The sequence below is a fragment of the Phyllobates terribilis genome, unplaced genomic scaffold, assembly GCF_046119375.1.
Source record: "Phyllobates terribilis strain yellow unplaced genomic scaffold, ASM4611937v1 Scaffold_1__5_contigs__length_1240528914, whole genome shotgun sequence".
In the NCBI taxonomy this organism is placed as follows: Eukaryota; Metazoa; Chordata; class Amphibia; order Anura; family Dendrobatidae; genus Phyllobates; species Phyllobates terribilis.
This window is the reverse complement of record NW_027362761.1, coordinates 767,423,697-767,446,608: the sequence shown is the minus strand read 5'-3', so window position 1 is coordinate 767,446,608 and position 22,912 is coordinate 767,423,697. Positions and strand designations below refer to the sequence as shown.

At 39.3% G+C, this 22,912-nt stretch overlaps 1 protein-coding gene across 5 annotated transcripts in view; it reads right to left on the bottom strand.

Moving 5' to 3' along the window:
* NRG1 (neuregulin 1) overlaps positions 1-22,912 on the bottom strand; it is a 1,026,251-nt gene that overhangs the window by 126,380 nt on the left and 876,959 nt on the right. The window contains exon 1 of one of the 5 annotated variants that reach the window (XM_073636962.1): positions 18,301-18,974. The exons of the other annotated variants lie outside the window; for them this stretch is intronic. Coding sequence (XP_073493063.1) covers positions 18,301-18,397 — 97 coding nt within the window. The 5' untranslated portion in view covers positions 18,398-18,974. Of the gene's footprint in view, positions 1-18,300; positions 18,975-22,912 lie in introns of those variants that run through there. 5 annotated transcript variants of the gene reach the window in all.

Sequence of the window (22,912 nt, the reverse complement as noted above, 5' to 3'; positions counted from 1 at the left end):
CTATTTGTATTTTTAATCCAAACAGGTAGCGATATTAAAGGGGTTGTCTGGAAAAAAGGTGCTCATCATTACCTATAGGATGAATTCTTTAAAAAGAACTAAATCAATTTTCACCTGCTGTAACCCTTCTGTATCCAGCAAAGGCCACCTCGGGGTCGGCGCTTGGTCTTAAAGTGATGACTGCACCATTCAACCAGCCACAGGACCACTGTGGCTTGTGATACCTTGCAACAGTCAGGAGACTTGAACCGCGAGTCATCAAAAAACATCTAATGATTAGCGCTTTAAGCCACCTGACCACTACAGCCTATTAGTAATCCTGTGGCTGGTTGAACGGCACTGTCATTTATTCCAGTGGCAAAGCAGCCCGCGCTTCATAAATAAGGCTGACAGCAGGTACGTATTATTTCTACAGAATCCCAACCTCAGGTAACAAGTACTTTTTGCCTGCACAATGTTATACCTCAAATTTGTAAAAGTTTAATTTTTAAGTTTGACTTGTGGTGTATTAGGTATCTCTAAAGCTCTTTTTAGAATTTTTTTTTGCTTATGTACACATTTAATGTTCGCCTGTGACAGATGCTATATAGTGACATCCATCACTCATGGGATTCCACGGTAAAAAAAAAAAAAAGCACATGCTTGACAATGCAGCGGTGTTTTTATTTTAATGCAGTTATTTCAAACAGTTGACGTCTTCTAATCATTTAAAAAAAATGTAGTACCTAAAAAAACAGAAGAAATAACTCAGAAGGAATTTAACTAAAACAATGTATGAACTTATTTTCATAACTATTTCAACTGCATACTGTGGATTACAGCACAGTGGAAATTATTGCAACTCAATAATAAACGGTATTAAACTGAATTTCATGCTCGTAATAACAAAAAGAGAAAAATAAATCAACATGTTTGCCTTACAAATAAAATAAAACATTAATAAATGTCCCATTTATACAGTGTGTCATTTTTCCCCTGGTACCCATTGATTTAACACATTGGAATAACACTTATCAGAGAGTTTTGAAAGTTGTTAAGCTGCAATTACTCATGGCGCATTTTAATATACTTAAGGTGCTAAAAAATAGCTTCTCTCCCACATATCAATGCATAAAGATCAACAGCTGTCTGAAGTGAGCAGCTGCATGTGCTAGCTGTGAAATTATTAAAAAAAAAGTTCTGGGAACTCCGGTAAAGTTTCCTTCGTCATCGATTCCATGTGAAGACCACCATTTTTAAAGGAAACTGTAAACAGTAGTCAGTTTACTATACATGATATTTCCTTGCACAGACATTATCAACTAGATTGAGATTTTTCATGGATTAAATAGCGTCGGTAATCCAAGGTTTTATATTTTCCTTATGATTCTTATGACTACTAAAAAATGTATGCTTCTCTCCTTAATAGACAGGAGGCCAGTCTCTAACATCTTGTGCCTTACAAGATCACATCATCACCTATCAAATTCCTTCCTGGTGTCTCTCAAGTGCTGCCCTTCTCTACTTATTTACACATCCTTGCTTTTCTGTATGTCCCCCATACAACCAAAGATTTCTGCTTAATTTATGAGAGCAGTGGTATGATAGGTGGGCCCTAACAGTTATTAGCTGTAGAGTTATAAAACTATCCTGGTTCGGTGATTACACTATCTTTCTGTGCTGTGTGCAAAATCTACATTAGATCAAATGAGATGCAGCATCACACTTGTATCCATGCCTCTTGACTGTAACAATAGCTGACAGGATGAAATCCCTCACAAGCAGGAGGCAGGATAGACAGACTGTATCAGCATCACATATGAATACACTGAGAATCTGTAGTGTGAGTTATAGAACAGCAGTTTTATGTCACTGATCTATCAATGGATGCCCTTAGAAAGGACTCAGAGCAGAGCAAGTGCAGTGTGGTAAGACTATGTCCCCTCTGCATAGCACTAAAGATCATGGCTTTCACTGCAAGTAATTAAATAGAGCAGGTATACAAATGAGGCTTGCACAATAGCCACTACATTATTTTTTAATAACAGCTTATAGTATGTTGCACCATTGAGGCAAATAACATTGCCGTGGTGCTCCTTCAATGGGTTATTCTGTTTATTGCAGTCTGTTTGTGCTAGATGCCCAGTCAAACATATTACATAATGTTTTGCTGTGCCACAACAGGTAAAATGAAGCATGACGTAGTGTGACATTGTACTTTTTTTAAATAAATGTGCTGTCCATGTAAGAAACAAATATGCCAGAACCTCTACAGCAAAAAACACTAGTAGATTGGGGTTCCAATAGAGGACCCCCAAACACCCAATAATGACCCTTACAGAGCATTTTCTAGTTTTTACATGTCACATTATGATAATTATAGACTACTGTGTTTGGTGCTTAAAAACAGAAATTCCGTTGTCACACAGGAACTGCTAGGTAGATACCAAAGCGAATATGGAAACAAAATTCCCACGAGGGTCAAGAGAACACCTGTGTTTATTTCCACAAAGAGTGGATGTCTGTGGTTTACTATGGTATAGGGAATGCATGTAGAGTCATTGTAAGAAATATGGAACCTTTTCTATTCAGTCATTTTTTTCCTTATACTATACATGTATATGTGTTTCTGTTCTGACAAATTTCGTTAAATGGAAAACTTGTATGGCAATAAAAACAAACGAGGACTGAGGGAAGTGTCGTGTAACCCTAATGTATACTTTAAACAGCTTGAACAGCTCACACATTACACTGACACATGGTTTGTTTTCCTGTATCATAACGGAACATGATAAAGTATCAGCACTGGTAAAGCCTTATTCAGTCATGTTCCTTTTGGAAAGCTAACAAAACATTGGATTTCCAACAATTCTTTACACTTTCAGCCCTTCTGGCATTCCTTCAGTAACTTTTATATAAAGTTTAAGCACCTGCACTCCAATAGCGATAACACAATACTTTGTAATGAACCTACGTCAAGAAAGTTTTGTGTTGTTAAATTATTTGTTCTTTCTTCCTCTGGTTGACATTCCTACAACGTTAGAAAGCATGTGGCCTTCAACTAGATAAATGACTGGTTATAAACAAACAGAAAGTATTTGTTTCCAGTTGGGAGGCCCAATGCTCAGGATAAATGCCCATGTCTGTACCAAAAAAATAGACAAAACTTATCCTTCTGGTCTCTTGGGTCAATAGTTTGTCAATTGTTACAGGGTTTCTGAGCAAAAGTTCCCACAAGACGTGGACTATAAACACATTCACCAGTTATAGCATAAACATTTTCCATCCTGATCATTAAAGATCTTCATATATTTTGTTTGTTTTTTTTGTCTCCCACAGTTTATAATTGGTGATCAACTTGGCATGACTTCAATACTGTAAGCGCAGTGAATTCTTTTCGAAAGAACACCTCATTGGGAAGACCATCCCCAACTAGACCAAAGCTCTTTTACCCCCAGTAAATAAATGTGGGTCTCATATATTTATAGAGCTTTGGTCTAGATGGGGTGGTCTTCTCAATGAGGTGTTTTTTTGAAAAGGATTCCCTGTGCTTCCAGTATTGAAGTCATGTCAACTTGATCACCAATTACATGATGTGAAAGATAAAAAAAACACTAAATTAAATAAAATCTTTGATGATCAGATTTTTAATGCTTACAAAAGCAGTGCAAAAATTAAACATAAGAATATGTTCAGACACTAATGAAAATAGAATTTGAAAATGATATGCGTATGTGTGTATTTTGGCGTGTTTAAATATTCTTGACACTCACTATGTCTACTTAAATACTCTTGAATGGTATGTAGCTAAAAAAACATAAAAAAGTAGAACATTTAAACATGCAAAAAATCTTATGTACATGTATACTAGAACACTAGGAACAGAAATGGTTCTAACTTGCTTGTAATTTATTATGCCATGTGTGCCATTTTGATACAATTTGCTCCGTTTCCATACACACTCATAAATTCAGACATTCCACAACATTATTGATAAATCTCCCAATGACTCATGCACATGAAGCATCATTTTTAAAAGCGCGCGCAGAACATTTGCAACACAATTAATTTTCATTTCTGATGACAGGCTTGTACAATCCCTGTCTTTTTACATAATATGTTCCACATTTCAGCTTTTCTTCATTATTTTAGTGTTTACCTCTTGAAGAGTCATTCTGGCAGCTGTCCATAGGCTACTTAGAATACAATACAGTGACATCATGTAGTGATAAATATTACAATATAATGTTTTTTGTGTCTGTAACCTAGAGTATATTACATCGTATATCCACTTAACAATGCCACCCACTAGGCAGAACGCTTATCTTTTTTATATTAAACCACAAAGATGAATGATAGCATTTTAAATGTTATTTGAAATGATAAAGAACATTTTTTCCTTTCAATGCCAAGCAACATTTATAGTTGACCATCCTAAAATAAGATTATATTGGTATTCAGTGAAACAAGTAAAAGAGATTTAACAATTACTTCTTCATTTCAATTTTTACTGTTCCAGTAGCTTTCATGTAAAATAAGTCTTCATCATTAATAGTAAACAGGTCCTGCAAGTGCTGCTTATGCAAGGTACAGCTGAGCTTTGTGGTTCCAACATCAATGAGAAACACCTAGGCAACGATTCCTCAAGACTGGTGATTTTCTCATCAATCTTGATGAGAGGTCGTGTAGGAGTCAGAAGCTCCTGATTCATTTATAGCCTCCGTGTGCCACCCAGAAATCTTACTCCAGTCATCAGTTGGAGTAAGATTTCTGATGCAAGGAATGCCACAGCTCGTCATTAATTAGATGAACTATAGCGTCACACCCCCTTCAGACCCCCATACCACCTCCACTCCACCCATTTTGGCAGAGCTGGGAGAAATTAATGTGAAACTGACAAAAGTTGCAAAATTTTTGCTCAACTCTGAGTTGCGCAAACATTTTCTAACATTTTCCAGAATTCTGGGGAAAATTGCTTTGATGACCTGCATTCTTATACAGATTAACAGCACAAAAGATAAATATGACATAGAGTTGCAGTACACAAATTGTGTGTTAATGAAAAGGATTTTATTATAGTCCCAAAAGTAAAACTTTGGGTTTCGCTCTGTTGGCTTTTTCAGGGCATGATACAAAACCCATTGTTGGTCAATAGATTGGTGTTTCTCAAAATGTTATTTCCTAAGCTTTGTGTATATTACTACTCTATGACATTTATACAATATTCTCAGGTCACCCGATCTGGGCTGGAACCAACGCGGATCAATAGCTCTCATTCATCCATTTTTTTTCCCCCAATACGTACTTCTTCATACAATGTTTGTGATGAGGATTAGGCTTTGGTACTAGTGATTGCATATAACATTTATCAGTGAAAGATGGAAAGATGATAAATGTTATTAGAAATATTACCCACAAGTCTTTAGTCATGTTTTCAAGCACGATGAAATAGAATAATAAAAGATATAGATAGAAAATGAGAAAGATTTGGAAGCAAGTAGATCTTTTCTATGTAAATGACACATGGAAACAAAGTTTCCGTATGTTTAAAGGTTCAATTCCCATTAGATGTGTAGGAAGCATAAGCATAGACAACTATATCAATTTTACATGTGGCTTGTGGATGTTAGATTCTGTGCAGTAAACAAATTTGGAAGCTGTTTTGAGAGCTGGGAAAACTGACTGTATGGTCCCTCTTCACTGTACACCATGATCATTCCACAATATGTACCATGCAATTCTAAAGTAAAGCCAAGAATTACTCCGCTGGTGTCCTAGAATGAAAGCCAAAAATATCAGCCTTCTTTTTTGTGAAGATTTCATTTAGCATAGTAGCTTCATGATGTCATGCAGAGCGCCTGCTGTCAATTTTCAGCAATTTGTAATACTAGCTCTCAGTTTTTCCACCACCTGTACTTGCAATCTCCCTAAGTACCATACAGAATGAAGATGCAAAAGTTATGGAGCTAGGACAAGCAAGATAAAACTGATTTGTTCCACATCATTTGGAAGTGGGAAATGGCGTTCCTCTCCAGGGATTTAGTCATAAAGAAACTATAGAAATTTGCGGTCTCATAACCCTTGCATTTCACTACTTAACTAGCCAAAAAGTGCATTGAGAAACAAAGTTGTCGATCTTCCAATTTATAAATGGATTTTGCTTGCCAGTTAGAAACTACTTTTCTGTCAGAGAGCATTAAAAGTTCACTCCTATGTAATAAATGGAGAGAATTGATATAAAATTATCTGAACCACAAGATGGCAGCAAAATCTTAAATAAAAAAAGTGAGTTAAATTACCTGTTCATGGGCAGTTTCAGCATGTTACAAGAGAACAGAAATAAGTCAATAGATTTGCTAGGTTCTTAATTTTCATTAAAAAAAATTAGCCATTTTTAGAACTTGATTGAATAAAGTATTTGTCAAGTTCACCCACATCTAACAATGGGAAATGATTTAAAGGGATTGTCTCAAGTTCTCAAATGGTTAAAATTGCAAAGTACTTGTAAAAACAAACAACTTTACCTCTTATTAAAAACTAGATGGTTGCCCGATTCTAACGCATCGGGTATTCTAGAATATGCACCATGCAGGATGTGACTCCCCCCCCCATATAATGCGCCATGCAGGATGTCACATCCCCCATCCGTTATAATGCCCCATGCTGGATGTGACATCCCCCCCTCCCTTATAATACCCCATGCAGGATGTCACATCCCCCCCAGAGTGCCCCATGCAGGATGTGACATCCACCCCTCCCTTATAATGCCCCATGCAGGATGTCACATCCCCTCTATATAATACCCCATGCAGGATGTCACATCCCCCCATAGTGCCCCATGGAGGATGTCACATCCCCCTTCCCTTATAATGGCCCCTCCACGATGTCACACTTCCCCACCCCACCATTTAATGTCCTATGGCCCCATACAATAAAAAAAAATAAAAATCCAATACTCACCTCACTTGTCAGCTGCTCCTCTGGACTCCAGCGTAGCCCGCATGTTCCCACTGTGCGCTGTGACCGGTCAGGAGAGAGCGCGGTGTAAAGACGTCACCGCGCCCTCTGACCTGACACGTCACACAGCAGCAGCGGAAGACACAGGAGCTGCTGCGCAGGCACGGGGAGGGGTAAATATGACGCCGGGTGCCGGGGTCCTGAGCGAGCGGGGGGGGGGAGGGGAGGGGAGAGGTAAGTATGGCGCCGGGTGCCGGGGTCCTGAGCGAGCAGGGGGAGGGACAGGAGGAGAGGAGGGGAGGAGAGAGTAGAGGAGGGAAGAAGGGAGGGGCGTCACTTTTACCGTCGCATGGGGGTCAGGAGCGCCTCCGGTCGGGGGACGTATGCTGCGAGCAGACGGCTGCATCGCCGCTCACCTCCGTGCGGCAGATCAGCCGCTAACGGCCGCCATCTTTTTGTGAAATGCCGCTCGCTGATTGGCCGCGGCTGGACCAATCAGCGACGCAGGATTTCCTGGACAGACAGACAGACAGACGGGATAAGACAATTATATAGATAGATCCTCTTGATTCTCAAAAATGGAGACGATATTTAATGCAATAATTTACAGTTCATTGCCTAGGTCATCAGCCACTGTTCAGTCTTAGAATTGCCTGGTACCTAAGCAAGGAGCACACGCCGCTGCCACTTACAGGCTCTATGCTTTGGAGATTGCAAGTACCACTCTAAAGCTAGTCGTATTGCTGAATCCGGCCAGCTTCAGTGACACTGCGCTTCTCCAATGCTGCAGAAAGCTGCAAAACTTCCACTGCTAGAAGCATGGAAGAGCATTGATTCGAACTGTTAATCTTCAGGAGCACACTGCCACCGGCAACCAGGAAGCTAGGAGGCAGAGGAGCCGTGTGCTCCTGAAGGTAGAAGATTAGAGCACTCCTTTAATAACTTGTTTCTTAATTGTTTGTCTAATATCCTTATGAACATATACAAATAATTTAGTATGATCACACCCATCTATACATAAGAGTACTGCTAACTGTCACTTCATTAATATTTGGACCTTTCTTGTAGTCCATCTGGACTTCTATGCACCCAACTTTCTATGCACTTGGAGTCGGAAAATAACATCAGATTCATGGCCTGGTCTAAAGTATTCTTTTTCTGCTACAACATTATTTCATCTGATAGTTTTAGCGCTTCTTACTTACTCTTCCACCTTTTCTGTCCACCCCCAGAGCTTATAAGCTTATACATTACGTAGTAAACTATCTAATTTATACTGTAATTTGTGTGTTAGGCAAATTAAGGCCCTATGGGTTTAGGAGGCCCATGGCTATAAAGGCAAAAATATTGTATGACTTTTAAATCAGGGTGGGGCACAAGAGGATCTATTGTGGCATACTGTGACATTTCACCGTAAGGTTCATATACTGTAGAAATAGAGCGTTAGCAGTAAAAACTGAATTCCCTGCAACTGTCATCTATATCATCATGCATACTGTAAATGGATCATTTAAAGAAGCTCTCCCATGTATATTTTTTATTAAATGTGTGTATATGTGCATGTTATGTATTTTGAGAGTATTAATATACTCACCTACCGCTGCTCTCTCCGGGATCCAAGCGCAGTTCTTTTCCTCTATTCAGTTACGTCACCGCTCTTTAGACCCTCCGGGTCACACTGTACTCTACATGACCCAAAAGAGGCTTTTACAACATAAGTCTATGGAGGATCAGAATGAGTCTCTGAAGGCTTTCGGTGTAAAAGAGACTTTTGACTCACGCATAGAGCATAGAGTGAGCCGGCGAGTTGCAATTGCGGTGACGTCACTGAGAAGAGGAGCGGAACGGTGCTGGACACCGGAAAGAGCAGCGGTAGGTGAGTATATTAATACACTCACACTGCATTACATGCATGTATACACACATTTAATAATAAAAAATACATGGGAGTGGCCACACACACGCCAATTTTTTTTTCAAGAACAATACTCAGAAGGATATAGAAAGATTAGCAAGCACGCTGAGCTGTTAGCACTTTGGCGCAACAGTGGATTTAGTTGATGTCTCATTGACAGTTGTATCTGCTTCAGAAAATACTTTTATGTACTGTACTTAAAGGGGTAATCCCATCTCCAAGATCCTATCCCAATATGTAGTAGGTGTAATAATAATAATAATAATATTAGCAAATCTCTTCAATTAGAAATGTAGTATAGTATTTTTGATTCGCTACGTCTCTTGCCTCATGTGCAGGCATCGCAGGACCTTCGGTATCCATGGTTACGACCATTAACTAGCTAACTAACTGTGACTTTATCAGTGGACGTAACCATGGATACCTAAGGTCCTGCGATGCCTGCACATGAGGAAAGAGACATAGCGAATCAGAAAAACTATACTACATTTCTAATTGGAGATATTTGCTAATATTACCATTATTACACCTACTACATATTGGGATAGGATCTTGGAGATGGGAATACCCCTTTAAAGGGATTGGCCACCACTTTTATATAGAGGACCTATCCCTAGGTTCAATATAGGATCAGTACGGCTCTGACACGTGGCACTCCCTAGTTCATCTATTATCACCTCTGGCTACAGCCAGATGTAAACTGTTTAAGGAAACACCACAGCTCTGTACACTATTTAGTGCCAAGTTCTATAGATCAGCTCCTATTCTCTTCAATTGGATTAAATGTTCAGTTTTGTACACTGTTTACATCCAGTCACTGAATTGGGGATCAGGGTGTTGGACCCTCATCGATCTTACATTGATGATCTATCTCATGGATGGATAGGTCGTCAATATGAAACTAGTTGACAAGCCCTTTAACGATACTTTCCAGACTTACTATGTATATATATGAATTTTCGTAAAGATAGATCATTAAATCAGATCTGTGACCAATCAGCTGTTTTCAGCTGAACAGCACATCTCCATTCACTATGCAGTTGTCATTCCAGGAACTGGAGCTCATCTCCTATTGAAGCTCCTATTGTCACCAGAGCTGAAAAGAGCTGATCGGTGATATAGATCATCAATATGTTAAAGGGAATCTGTCAACATATGCTATATAATCTAAGAGCGGCATGATGTAGGGGCAGTGATTCCCAATGATTTATCACGTAATAGTCTGTGTGCTGTCATCTTGATAAAATCACAGTTTATTCTGCTGCAGATCTACCAGATCTCTGAAAGATGAGCCCTGTGTAACCTCACCCATTCCACTGATTGGCCTCTTTCTGTGTACACTGAATATTGACAGAAAGCAGCCAGTCAGTTGTGGAGGTGAGGTTACACAGGACAGGAGGACAACATGGCAAAAGACAACTAGTCGTCTACTGATAATCCCCTGCTGATTTTATTAAAACAACACACAGCCCAGTAAGTGATACATCATTAGAATCAGAGTTTCTGCCCCTACATTATGCTACTCTCAGATTAAATAGCAAAAACATGTTGACAGATTCCCTTTAAGCCTGGAAAATCCCTTTAAGGGATTTCAGTGAAAGTGCACATTACTTATTCAACTGCATTTTACGCTTCTCCAAGTCAAAAGATTTTTTTCAAGCAACATCAATTCATGTGTGTAATGCTAAAATAACAGTTATAGAATACTTCAAGATTAAAATCGATCAATAATAAAAAAAATATGATTGCCTTTACTATGTCTCCATAATATTTCCTACCAACCACAGCTATCTCATCATTTCATATCTCTGAAGACTGAAATCAAAATAGGCATCCAATAATCATATCCAAAATAAACCAATTCTATAAGCAACAATCAGGTGATATCGTATGTATTAAAAAAATGTTTTACATCTATATTAAAAACATTGCTTTATCATTTTCCTATTCCTCTTTGAAAACATTGAGAAGTCGACAGCATTGGTTGCCTCTCGAATACTTTTATCGACAGGCGTTAACATTATTAAGTACTTCAAAGGACTTTCTTAATTAGACAGTAACTATTTTACTTTGAAACCTGTTAGATGTTTCTTTTTAACTTCTATGCTATTTTTATATTTTATGACCATAATCAGGGAGGTGAATGTTTCTCTTTGTGTCATATGCGTATTTTTATGAAACAACCAAGAAGCGCAGAGCAAACAAGTTCCAATATGAAATGTTTTGCTTCGTTTTCTATTTCCCTTTTTTCTTGTAAGGATTTTGTTTTTCGAAAGATCAACAACAATAAAGCATTATATTGTAAAATACTTAATATATTGTAATATTATCAATCTACATAATCTTTTTTTTTTCTTACTCTGGGCCTATGTGCTTTAACATGTTACTGCTTGTAAACTATTACCCACTACCGGTACCACGCTATCATCAGATGCGGAGTAGCCGATACAATGCTTCAGGCTGAGCTGCTAAGTGAATAAATTGCTATTGACAATTTTTTTACAAGATCATTTATCAGTAAATAGATTTGTGTTTATAGGGCATAACTTTTCCCCATTGGCTTTTGAGTAGGATTATTAGGTTTACTAGTTAAGAATCAAAAGCATAGGCCAACGACGTGTTTCTATGGTCAATAAACCACAGACTGATGGTCGGTAAATACTGGAAGTTACGAGCTGAACACCAGTTCCTAGCATTAAATACTGTAAAATAAGAAACTATAAGGCAATTAGATTTCTAGTTCCTACTGGGAATGCTAGAATAAATGTCTGCTATATGAAATATGGATTTTTGGAGGAATAATGTTGGCAATGGGGCGGTTTAGATTCTTAGTCCTAAAATACAGGCCAAAATTGGAGTTTTTCCTACAATACTACAATAGGGATACATGAAACCAAAACTGAACATCTTACTTTATTGCCTTCTTGTACTCACCCCACATATTTGGCTGGGCACACAAGTTAGATTTAATTTAGCCTTATTTATAGATTTATACATTTTATTTTATACTTGTTATAGCTTCTTGGCATCATGCATGGTGGTCACCTATCATCATCTATCTCTATTTATATATATAAATCATATTTACACAGACAGCCATACAATCTCTAGAGCATACATGTCAAACTCTGGCCCATGGCCCAAATCTGGCCCACAGGGTGGTTTCACTTGACCCGTGACACCAAAACCACCTCTCCTATGTGGGACCATTATACTGTATGGAGGACTATGTGGGGCCATTATTCTGTGTGGAGGACTATGTGGGGGCCATTATACTGTATGGAGGACTATGTGGGGCCATTATTCGGTGTGGAGGACTATGTGGGGCTCATTATTCTGTATGGAGCACTATGTGGTAATCATTATACTGTATGGAGTACTATGTGGGGCCCATTATTCTGTATGGAGCACTATGTGGTAATCATTATTCTGTATGGAGTACTATGTGGGGCCCATTATTCTGTATGGAGGACTATGTGGGGCCACTATTGTGCATGGAGGACTATGTGGGGCCCATTATTCTGTATGGAGGACTATGTGGGGCTCATTATTCTGTATGGAGCACTATGTGGTACCCATTATACTGTATGGAGGACTATGTGGTGCCCATTATTCTGTATGGAGGACTATGTGGGGCCCATTACACTGTATGGAGGACTGTGTAGTGCCTATTATACTGTATAGGGGACTATGTGGTGCCAATAACTCTATATGGAGGACTATGTTGAGCCCATTATTCTGTATAGAGGACTATGTGGTGCCCATAATACTGTATGGAGGACAATGTGGGCTCAGCATTCTGCATGGAGGACTATGTTGGGCCCATTATTCCGTATGGAGCACTATGTGGAACCCATTATTATGTGTAGAGGACTATGTGGGGACCATTATTCTGTATAGAGGACTATGTGGAGTCATTATAGTGTATGGAGGACTGTGTGGGGCCCATTATACTGTATGGAGGACTATGTGGAGCCCATCATACTGCATGGAGGACTATGTGGACCCATTATACTGCATGGAGGACAATGTGGGGCCCATTATTCTGCATGGAGGACTATGTCAGTCCATTATACTGTATACTGGTTGGCCCTCGACTTTGTCCAAGTTTTTTATTTTGGCCCTCTGTGTGTTTGAGTTTGACATCCCTGCTCTAGTGTTTTTTTCTTTTAAATAGCACCATCGTGTTTTCAGCAAACAGCCATGAGTAAGACCCCTTAGGTGGTCGAAACGCGTTGGTATTCACACTAGCTGGTGGTGTTGCTGCTGTGTATTTTAACTACTTTGTGAATAAACTTAATCTTCTTTTACTTTTGGATCTACCCTGGAATTTCTATTTTTACATTTGCTCTAGAGTAATGGTGACATTTGCCACTGATTCAGCCATACTGGCTTATAGGACCATCAATTAATTAGCATGCTTAGGGTTTTATAGTGTGTGCAGATAGACCTTCTAAATGTGCTAGGACACTATGGTGCTTGTCTAATGCCTCCTTTTGAGTAAAGATAGGATCTTCACATCAGACAATGCTTTTACTTTTAGATCAGTTATACACTGGGCCCATGAAGGTGGAAAGCAATGATTACTTACAGAGCTTTATTTTGAAGCTCATAGGGCTAATGCAAAATATGTAATTTAGAGCACTGGTCTTGTCAAATGCAACAAAAACCTCCAATGCCTTGGTGTGACAGTGACCTCTGCCCCCCTATAATTACACCCTAAGATTGCTGAGGTCTAATCAATCCTTCCTGTTTTTTGGACAGTCAAAAAGAGCGACTAATTGTTTAATGTTTTTTAATTATAATAATAATAATAATAATAATAGTTTATTTTTATAGCGCCAACATATTCCGCAGCACTTTACAAATTTTAGGGGGGACTTATACAGACAATACAGAATAAGCATATCTCATATCGAACGGAGTGAGGGCCCTGCTCGCGAGCTTACAGTCTATGAGGAAGTGGGGGAGATACAAAAGGTAAAAAGTACATATATTGTATAATGCAGCCTTGATATACTGAATAGGATAAATAATAATACATGGACTGGTCGCCAGCCAGTATGTGTGCAGTCCTGACAGAGGCTTTTATGTGCATGGTTGGTTTGAACCCGAAGTTGAAGAAGATTTTAATATGGGGGAAAGCTGGGATGGACAGAGTGTGTTTAGGTGATACGCCAGTCTAAAGAAATGTGTTTTTAGGGTTCGCTTGAAACTGTGGGTATTGGGAATTAATCGAACTGTCCTGGGTAGTGCATTCCAGAGAATTGGCGCAGCACGCGAGAAATCTTGGAGACGGGAGTGGGAAGTTCGGATTATGGAGGATTTTAGTTTCAAGTCATTTGCAGAACGGAGGGCACGTGTAGGGTATGTTTTTTAATTAATAGAAATCAAATTATTTAGCCAATTATTAATGAATATATATATATATATATATATATATATATATATATATAAAAGGTTTATGACATTGTTTTTGACTGCCAGGAAGAAAAAGACTGTATCACGAATATTGACTGATGTTTCAGCCACCTAATTGAACATTAACAGCTAATTCCTAAGTGGAAGCATCCATTAATATGCATTCCTATGTCAAGCTTGTGACGAATTAGTGAAATGTCACATACTGTAATAAACTCACAAGTCCAGGAAATTCTGAATGGAAAATGCTCCCAGCAATTATTCTATATGCTTGTATGTATATCACTGCAGTGTATAAAGCAATATGTTACATGACTGAGGCAAACACATGAAGAATGTGATCCTGAATCAATTCACATATATTGAACGAAAGAAAAACTGTCAGTGTAAAGAGGCAAATAAAAGAAAAAACAAAGCCCAAGACTGACTGCTGTCAGCAATTCTATCTCCAGGCAATGGATTTACTAAGGGCCAAGGAAAGGATGTTGTCATTGTGCACAATAAAGCTAAGAGTTCTAAACACCAACACAGGAGATACGCCACAGCAAGCAACACTTCTAGTCTACCTTACAAATCTGCCATCCATTATATATGCAACTAAGATGGACTCTGTGGCCATCTCCCTTATGTTCAGTGAGCAGATCATTGTCCGCAGGAATGCCAGCCCTGGAGGCTTCAACTCATGTTTTGTCCTGATTTCAATGCTGACAAGATCTTCAAGACAGAGATCATTCTGATAAGCTACTGAAAGGAGCGGCTGCTTCCCTTAAGGAAGCAATGTGATTTAGAAAGGAAAAATAAAGGTTTTAGATTAAAATCTTTGACAGTAACAAAAACCATAAGGGCAATCCATAGACAGCTTCAGTAGACATATGGCACCAAGGAAAATTAGGCACTTGTTGCCATGGAGTGGATTATGCTAACATACACCAAGGATCTGTTATCTGTCATATTACCCAGTCTGGACAATGTCTGTAGGTGACTTGAATTGTGTCCACCATGCAAGACAATTAGACATGCCTACAGCAATACAATTCAGCAGGCAGTTTATAAATTCTTTAAGGTCATTAAGGTGGCCATATACAGTAGAAGTTGATGGTTGAACAATCATTGAACAAAGAATTGCAAGGTGAACGATCATTTTATCAAGGCAGCCATACAGATTTTAGTCCATATTGGCTAGTAGAGTCAATCACACTGTCAATACATGTTCAATGACACTTGCGAAACTGGGAATGTTTGTTCATATAAAGATTATTTGTTCTACTAACGGAGGAAGACTTCAAGCATGGCCGACTTTGTTCTTAATGATTACAGCGTAGCTGGCTAAAAGGTTTTGTTTAGTTTCACCCTACGAACGCTCATTATGGTTGAAATTACCCATTTTCCTCAACTTTGTTCAATGTGTAAGGCCGCCTTTAGGTTCACTGTTCAGCTTGAGAGATAAGGCTGGCTGTTAGGGATGAGCCGACCTGTGGAAGATTGGGTTCTGGTACACGACCTGAAATTTATTCCAAAGTTCGGGTACCAGAACTGTACCCAAACTTGAATCAGAACCCGAACCCCATTGAAAACAATTGTCACCCGAACATTGGAGCTGAAAAAAAAAATTTCTCTCTCTGCAACGGACTTCCCCCGGAACTGTGAACAATGCAGCCAACATCTGGGAGAAGTCCGTGTCCGGCGTTTAGCACCGGACACTAACCGTCCAGTATGAACCCTGAACTTTTAAGCTCATCTGTACTGGCTGGTAGAACGCATTACTGAAAGTTTTGGCACAAGTTTCCTAATTTTTACAGAAATATTCCAGTACTGTAAACTTTATGATTATTATTGTTTCTGGTTTTTTTTGGTGACCACAGGACTCATACACAGTATGTGCAAAGGATTTACTCCTCATCCCTTGATGCCCCCCAATCGGTGAAGAGTATACCTCCAGTGGCAGTGGTCCCAGAGATCTGTTCATACCAACAAGTGCAACATAAGATATGAACAAGTATGTGCTGATTTATACACTAGTGAAGAATTTGCAATAGCAGATTTGGGGCTGTATTTGGAGATCTGAGCCACAGGAAGCAATACTTGAGATCAGATCCTCAAATAATGCTAGTCCAGTATATTCTAAAGTAGATTTCTAGCTGCTTTAATCCTATAGTTACTTCCAGTAAGTAGTCTGTAAAATCAGAACTGCACACATTAAAAAAGATAACAATAAAACACATAACAATTAAAAAGTAGAGACTTTCCAAGGTCAAATCTTTAAAACACAAACTTGCTTCTGGAAAATAGACCCAACATCTACAGAATATGCAGCTTTCTTGATGAGTAAAGAGGATTAGGATAAGATTGCCTCAGTCTATCTCTGGGAACCCTTTGCGCATGTAAATCTGTCACTCTCTAAGCACTCTGAGGTAGGTATTTCCCAAAGTCCTTCTAGCAGAAGACATTCGGGATAAAGTACTGTCAAAAGCAAAGTCAGTTTTGGTATATTCACATATGGCAGATTTGCTGAATGGGGTCTACAGAACTACAGAATTCATCCTTTTACACACACAAATCTGCAGCTTGTGAGCATGGGCACACTTTTATTATCATATAAAGATGTAGCAGAGCTGAGTTTGTCATTTAGCACAATTTACTCCCTATATTTGTGGATTTAAAGCATAACCGTCACTTTAATTTCCATTTCATAAATCAATAGTACACATGAAAATAAGCAACTTTGTAATATATCTTATCAGAAAAATGAGCTCTTTTCTCTGCCAAAATTGATCAGTCATTAACAAAATTCTTAATTCGGAGGTAAAATCAGTAATCAGTGAAGCCAGACTTTCCCATTACTGCGATAGATGACAGTTGGTGCTGATAAGCTTCCATGTAGATAGGAGGGGAAGGAGGAGGAAGGAGCTGTCTCTAGAATTGAGAATTTTGATAATGACTGATCAATTCTGGCAGAGAAAGAAGCAGATTTCTCTGATAAGATACATTACAAAGTTGCTTATTTTCATATGTACTATTGATTTATGAAATAACAATTAAAATGATGGTTACACTTTACATGAGATTATCAGAGCACACAAACAATGCAATCCTTATGAGTAAAATGACTACATGTATGCTAGTGATAGATGAGTTCGTTATAGTTTATCTACATTATTTACATTTACAATCACGGACGTGATCCTAAAATTTTTTTTTTTTTTTTTTACATAATCCTAAATGAGAGCGCAAATATCACAACGTCTACCAGCCCAGGTTCATCTGTCAATGATTAATCTCCTTCAAGAACTTGTCTGAACATGGTTTTCTGCTGCCTTTAATAGTTCACACCGCTTAAAAGGAGGCATTATTACAGTGACGTAGGAAGTGTTCTGATCATCCCGATAATGAGCGTGTATGAAGAATACAGATCTTCTATTTATTGATGCATCAAATCTATTTTTACAAAAACACTAAAGTCTCCCAAACTTTTCATTGCTTTCTGTCCCGATGAACAACCCAGTTCTTATACAATAATAGAGCATTTATCGGATATAGAATTTTAATGACTATAAAATAATTTTTACGTGGATTTTAATTGGCATCAAACAATGAGATCTGCAACAATCAGATCTACAACACTGTGGTGAAACGTACCAAGTAAGGTGACTTTAATTTCTAGCTGTAAATACCATAGCAAAGACAGCAGATACTAACAGATACCAAGTCGCTGGTGTCAGCTGGCTATTGCTCCCTAACCTACTCCATAAGAAATCATTAATACATGATGCAGCAATTCTCCAGCAGTGAAGGGAATTCCTTCTTCTCCAGATCTCATCTGTCATTTCAGCACTAGAGGGCAGGTTAGGAAAGCAGATGAAATGTTCTATCCAGCAGCACACTGTCACAGTAAGTGACTGGATAATCCCAGCAGCATGTGACAGCACACTGATATCCTACACAGCACAGCATAGGCGCAGAATAATGATCTACACATCTATGGCATTGATTACTTGATCAAGGAGAAGAAAGAAGCAAATGGCACTCACTTGGGATTCCCTCAGTTTTCTCATTTTTCTCATTTTTCTTCCGATCCTTTTTACCTTTCTTGTTACCTTTGCCTTCCTTCTTTCTGCTCTCAGACATAGCGAGGGATTTAAGGCTTCTTAAGTGAATCAGTTGAGATCTATAATCCAGTGTGGTCTGGTATTTTGCCTGTGCAAGTGCACTTGTGCCTAACCCAAGGATCTCACGTGTGACCCGAATACCCTTTCCTTATCCTCTGACTGTTTGACAGTCTCCTCTCACACTGACATCAGCAGCTCTTCTTCCTATAGGATCTGGTAGAAATTAGCTCCAGAAGTAATTCTACTATTACAAGCAAGTCAGACCATAAGAGAATAAAAAACATCCAGCAATCCTCCACAATCTCCTCGCATCCAGAGTGTTCAAAAATATATATATATCTATAAAACGTTTATGTCCTGTCTTCTGATATTTAAAAAAAAAAGATTACATTGAAAAAAGAGAAAACATGATAAAAATATAAAATATAATTATAACTCTACACAAAAGAAAAATAATACAGAAACGATGTCCTGCTTGGTTTGTAGTCTTGCCAAAACTTGGAAGTTTTTCCTAAGTTTCCCTTGTCCCAAGTTTCTTCTGTCTTGCACTGAAGGAAACTCTCTCATTCTGCAGGAGTTTATGTGTGTTAGTTAATAAAGTCACACTAACAGTCACACACCCACTTCGAGGTGGAGCAAAGGCAGTGCAAGAACTGACCTGTAGAGGTCACCTCCAATGCTGGGATAACTGGGAAAATAGAGAAAAGTAATAGATAGATAGATAGACAGATAGATAGATAGATAGATAGATAGATAGATAGATAGATGATAGATAGATAGATAGATAGATGATAGATGTGTCCATTTGTTGTAGAAATGACAGCACTTTACTTTCTTTGCTTTTCAGTTGCAATTACAGTATAGCAATATTGTTGTAAGTTAAACATAAATAAGTAACTTAATAAATATTTTTCATGCTCTAGGTTTGGTGTTTCGCTATTATTATAGTAGCTGTATTTTGACTGTTACTCTATTGTGCCAAAAATACCTAAAAAAAATATATACATACAGTATATATATATCTATATGTATATATAGACGTATATATATGCATATACTGTAGATTGTATTTTGGAAAATGTCATGTTACAGTTGATGGTAATTTATTATGATAGTATGTTTAGTATATTTAGTATGATAGTCTGTTTAATTTAGTCACGATGACCCCTGAATATTCTGAGAATCCCAGCATATTTTTTCTGGCTTTTACTAGTCTTATACAATGTTACTTGTATGCTCTATGGTGAGCATGTATCATGGCTTTAGCACTAGTTTTGTGGCATCAAAAATCACACATTCTTCCATATACAATTTTTGTGCAAAAATTGTGCGACTTTTTGCAATTTTATACCACTCTCACAACTTTTCAAATGTGAGTGTGTTTAGTTATACAAATGAAGTTTTACTACTTTTATGACTTTTTAGAAAGTTGCAAAAAGGTTGCAAACTCACTCTTCTGTAAGGGGGTGTTGTAAAATGCAAAGTAACCTTTTTAGACAGCAGTGTAATATCTTACGATACACCATATTTTTCAAATATTGTGCATTAGTTTGATAAATTTGGCTATGTAGCCACAATCAAAAGCGACTTGAAAAAGTGTTTGGTCCAGATTCATGAAAATTTTACACCAGAAAAAGCTTTGAAAAATCAGCTAATTTTTTTAACAAAACTTTTGTGATTTTTTTTGGCGTTCATTTTTCCAGTTTCACCAAACTCAGCCAAAATGGGTGGAGCTGGGGTAGAACAGGGGAGTGAGCTTTGCCATTCTTTAAGCCTGAAATCTTACTCCAATCTCTGACTGTGGGGAGGCACATGGATACATTTGGAGGTGTGTGCCTCTTAATGAATTAGGAGCATCTGGCTCCAGCATGCTCCTCCTTTTCTAGGCAGTCTTGATAAAGGGAGGCCATGGTCTCGACTCTCGAACTGCGAAGTACATTTTATTTGATCTTTCTTTAGAAGTGGGGGCACGGAAGAAAACATTTCAGACACAAAAGAAATTGGTTATCATTTTTGAAATGCATTAATTTAAAGCACCACTCTAGCAGATTTTTTTATTTCATCACTGGAGTGGTGCCACTAATATAACTTTCCTGCCACTAGTGTTAGACTCACCGTCCATTGTCTTCTGTTCTTGGCACTGCTCCAGTCATCTTCAAGCAGTTGTGACCTGCCGCATCACTCCATTGTTGCTGAACGGACTGAAAGTCACAACTCAATGTAACTCTATTAGAGTCAGAACAAAGCCAGAATGAGGCCAGAACGAGGCTCTCATAGACTTACGTTGAGAACTTGTGACCATTGGCTCTGACTTCTGGTCAGTCAGGAGCTGCTGTCACAAGATGGCGAAGGACCAGCGAGGAGCAAAAAAGAGCGGTTAGTAAATATATTACTAGGGGCAGGGAACTTGCATTATCAATACTACTGGGTGCAGAAACAGTATGGAGAGCAAGGGGGTGTGGGAGCAGATGCAGTATTGGGAACAAGGAGGAATGGGTGCAGACACCATATTGGGAGCAAGGGAGAGGGTAAATGGGTGCAGACACAGTATGGGGAGTGAGGGGGTAGGTGCAGCCAGTATTGGGAGCAAGGGGGATGGGTGCAGACACAGTATTGAGAGCAAGGGGGATGGGTGCAGACAGTATTGGAAGTGATGGAGGGGGAATGGGTGCGGATAGAATATGAGGAGCGAAGAGGGATGAATGCAGAAGACACTATTTGGAGCAAGGGAGGGTGCAATGGATGGAGACACAGTATGGGGAGAGAGGGGGTGGTTGCAGACAATATATGGAGTGAGGGGGGATGGGTGCAGATACAGTTTGGGGAGCAAGGGGGATGGCTGCAGACACAGTATTGGGAGTGAGGGAGGGGGATGGGTGTGGACACAGTATGAGGAGCGAAGTGGGATGGGTGTGGACATAGTATGGGGAGTGAGGGGGGATGGGTGCGGAAACAGTATGGGGAGTGAGGGAGATGGGATGGGTGAAAACACAGTATGAGGAACGGAGGAGTGTATGTGAAAACAGTATAAGGGTGTAATGGTTATGAACACAATATGTGGAGCTAGGGGGATAGGTGGAAACACAGTATGGGCAGTGAGGGGGAGTGTATGAGGAAACAGTATGAGGGGGGTAATAGGTGCGGACATAGTATGGGCAGGGTGGGGGGATGTATCAGAAAACAATATGAGGGGGGATGGGTACAGACACAGTATGGGGAGCAAGGGGTGGAGATGGGTGCAAATACAGCATGGGGAGTGAGCGGGATGGGATGGGTTCAGACACAGTATAGGGAGCGGGGGTATGAGTGAGGAGACAGTATAAGGGGGGACTGTGTGAGGAAACTATTGAAGGGAATAGTGTGAGTAGACAGTATATATAATAGTGGGATGGGGCACAGAATAGAGACTGGGTAGTGGGGGGGCGGTATAGAGAAGGGGCAGCATGGGAGGACAGTATGCAGAGGAGCGGGAATGTGATGAGAGGCACAGTATAGAGACTGGGCACTATAGGGGGACACAGTGTGAAAAGACAGTGTGAAGGAGGGGCCCAGTATGGAAAGGAGAGGGCAGTGTCGAGAGCATGTACCATAAGAGGGACAGTGTGTGGAAGTCCCTCTTAGGGGCTCAGCACACACCAGATATTTTTATTTAAGAGCATTCTATTCACGCTGCTATCGTGCCATCGTGTGGGGATGTGCTGCAGAAGACCGGAGAAGATGGAAGTCTGCAGAGACGAGCTGTGGATGTGAAAAGTCATTATGGCGTGACTCTTCATTATGAAGAGCAGCTCGTGACTGTAAGTGTGCAAATCACATATGAATGAGCAGTCATATGATGACTACTCAAACCACATAAGATGGGGGGCGCCAAACTTAATTCTTGCCCTGGGTACCAGAAAACCTATATACTCCTGTTATAACATGGCATCCCATGGGAAAAAAATTGGAAGGAGTCAAACCATTATATTTTCAGGTAACATTTTTCTTTAAAAAAAAAATATTAAGAAAAAAAATAATGAGGTGGAATTCTTTTGCTTGAACTCTCCCTGTTGCTTCTAATGTTGTGGTACTTCTGGTCAGCAACCGACATTCTATTAGTGCAACCTGGGCAGCTACACAGGGGCCGCGGGGTAAGGGTGCTCATTTCTACCACCAAAGCAAGTGGCATTGTGCATTATGATGAGGTACTGGACGGCAAAGGGCCCATATATTGTTCTTGCACTGGGGCCCTCTCCTGTCTGTGTCCGCTCCTGGTCTGGTATTTAATAATCTGCACAAACTCTTTATTCTTTTTACTTATCTCATTGAAGGGGTACTATGAACTTACTAACTTACTCAATACTTATTTCTTTTATTTGCACTTACTATATGATTGGTGGGATCCAACTTCTGTGTCACTGACCTCAGCCACCAATTTACCCGCCGTGCAAGGGAACTGCAGCACATCTTCATTTGGAAAAGCTTTGAAGAAGCAGCAGTTCTGAGAGTCTTTTATTCTTGGGATCGGTGGAGTCCGAGAAGTCACTGATCATAA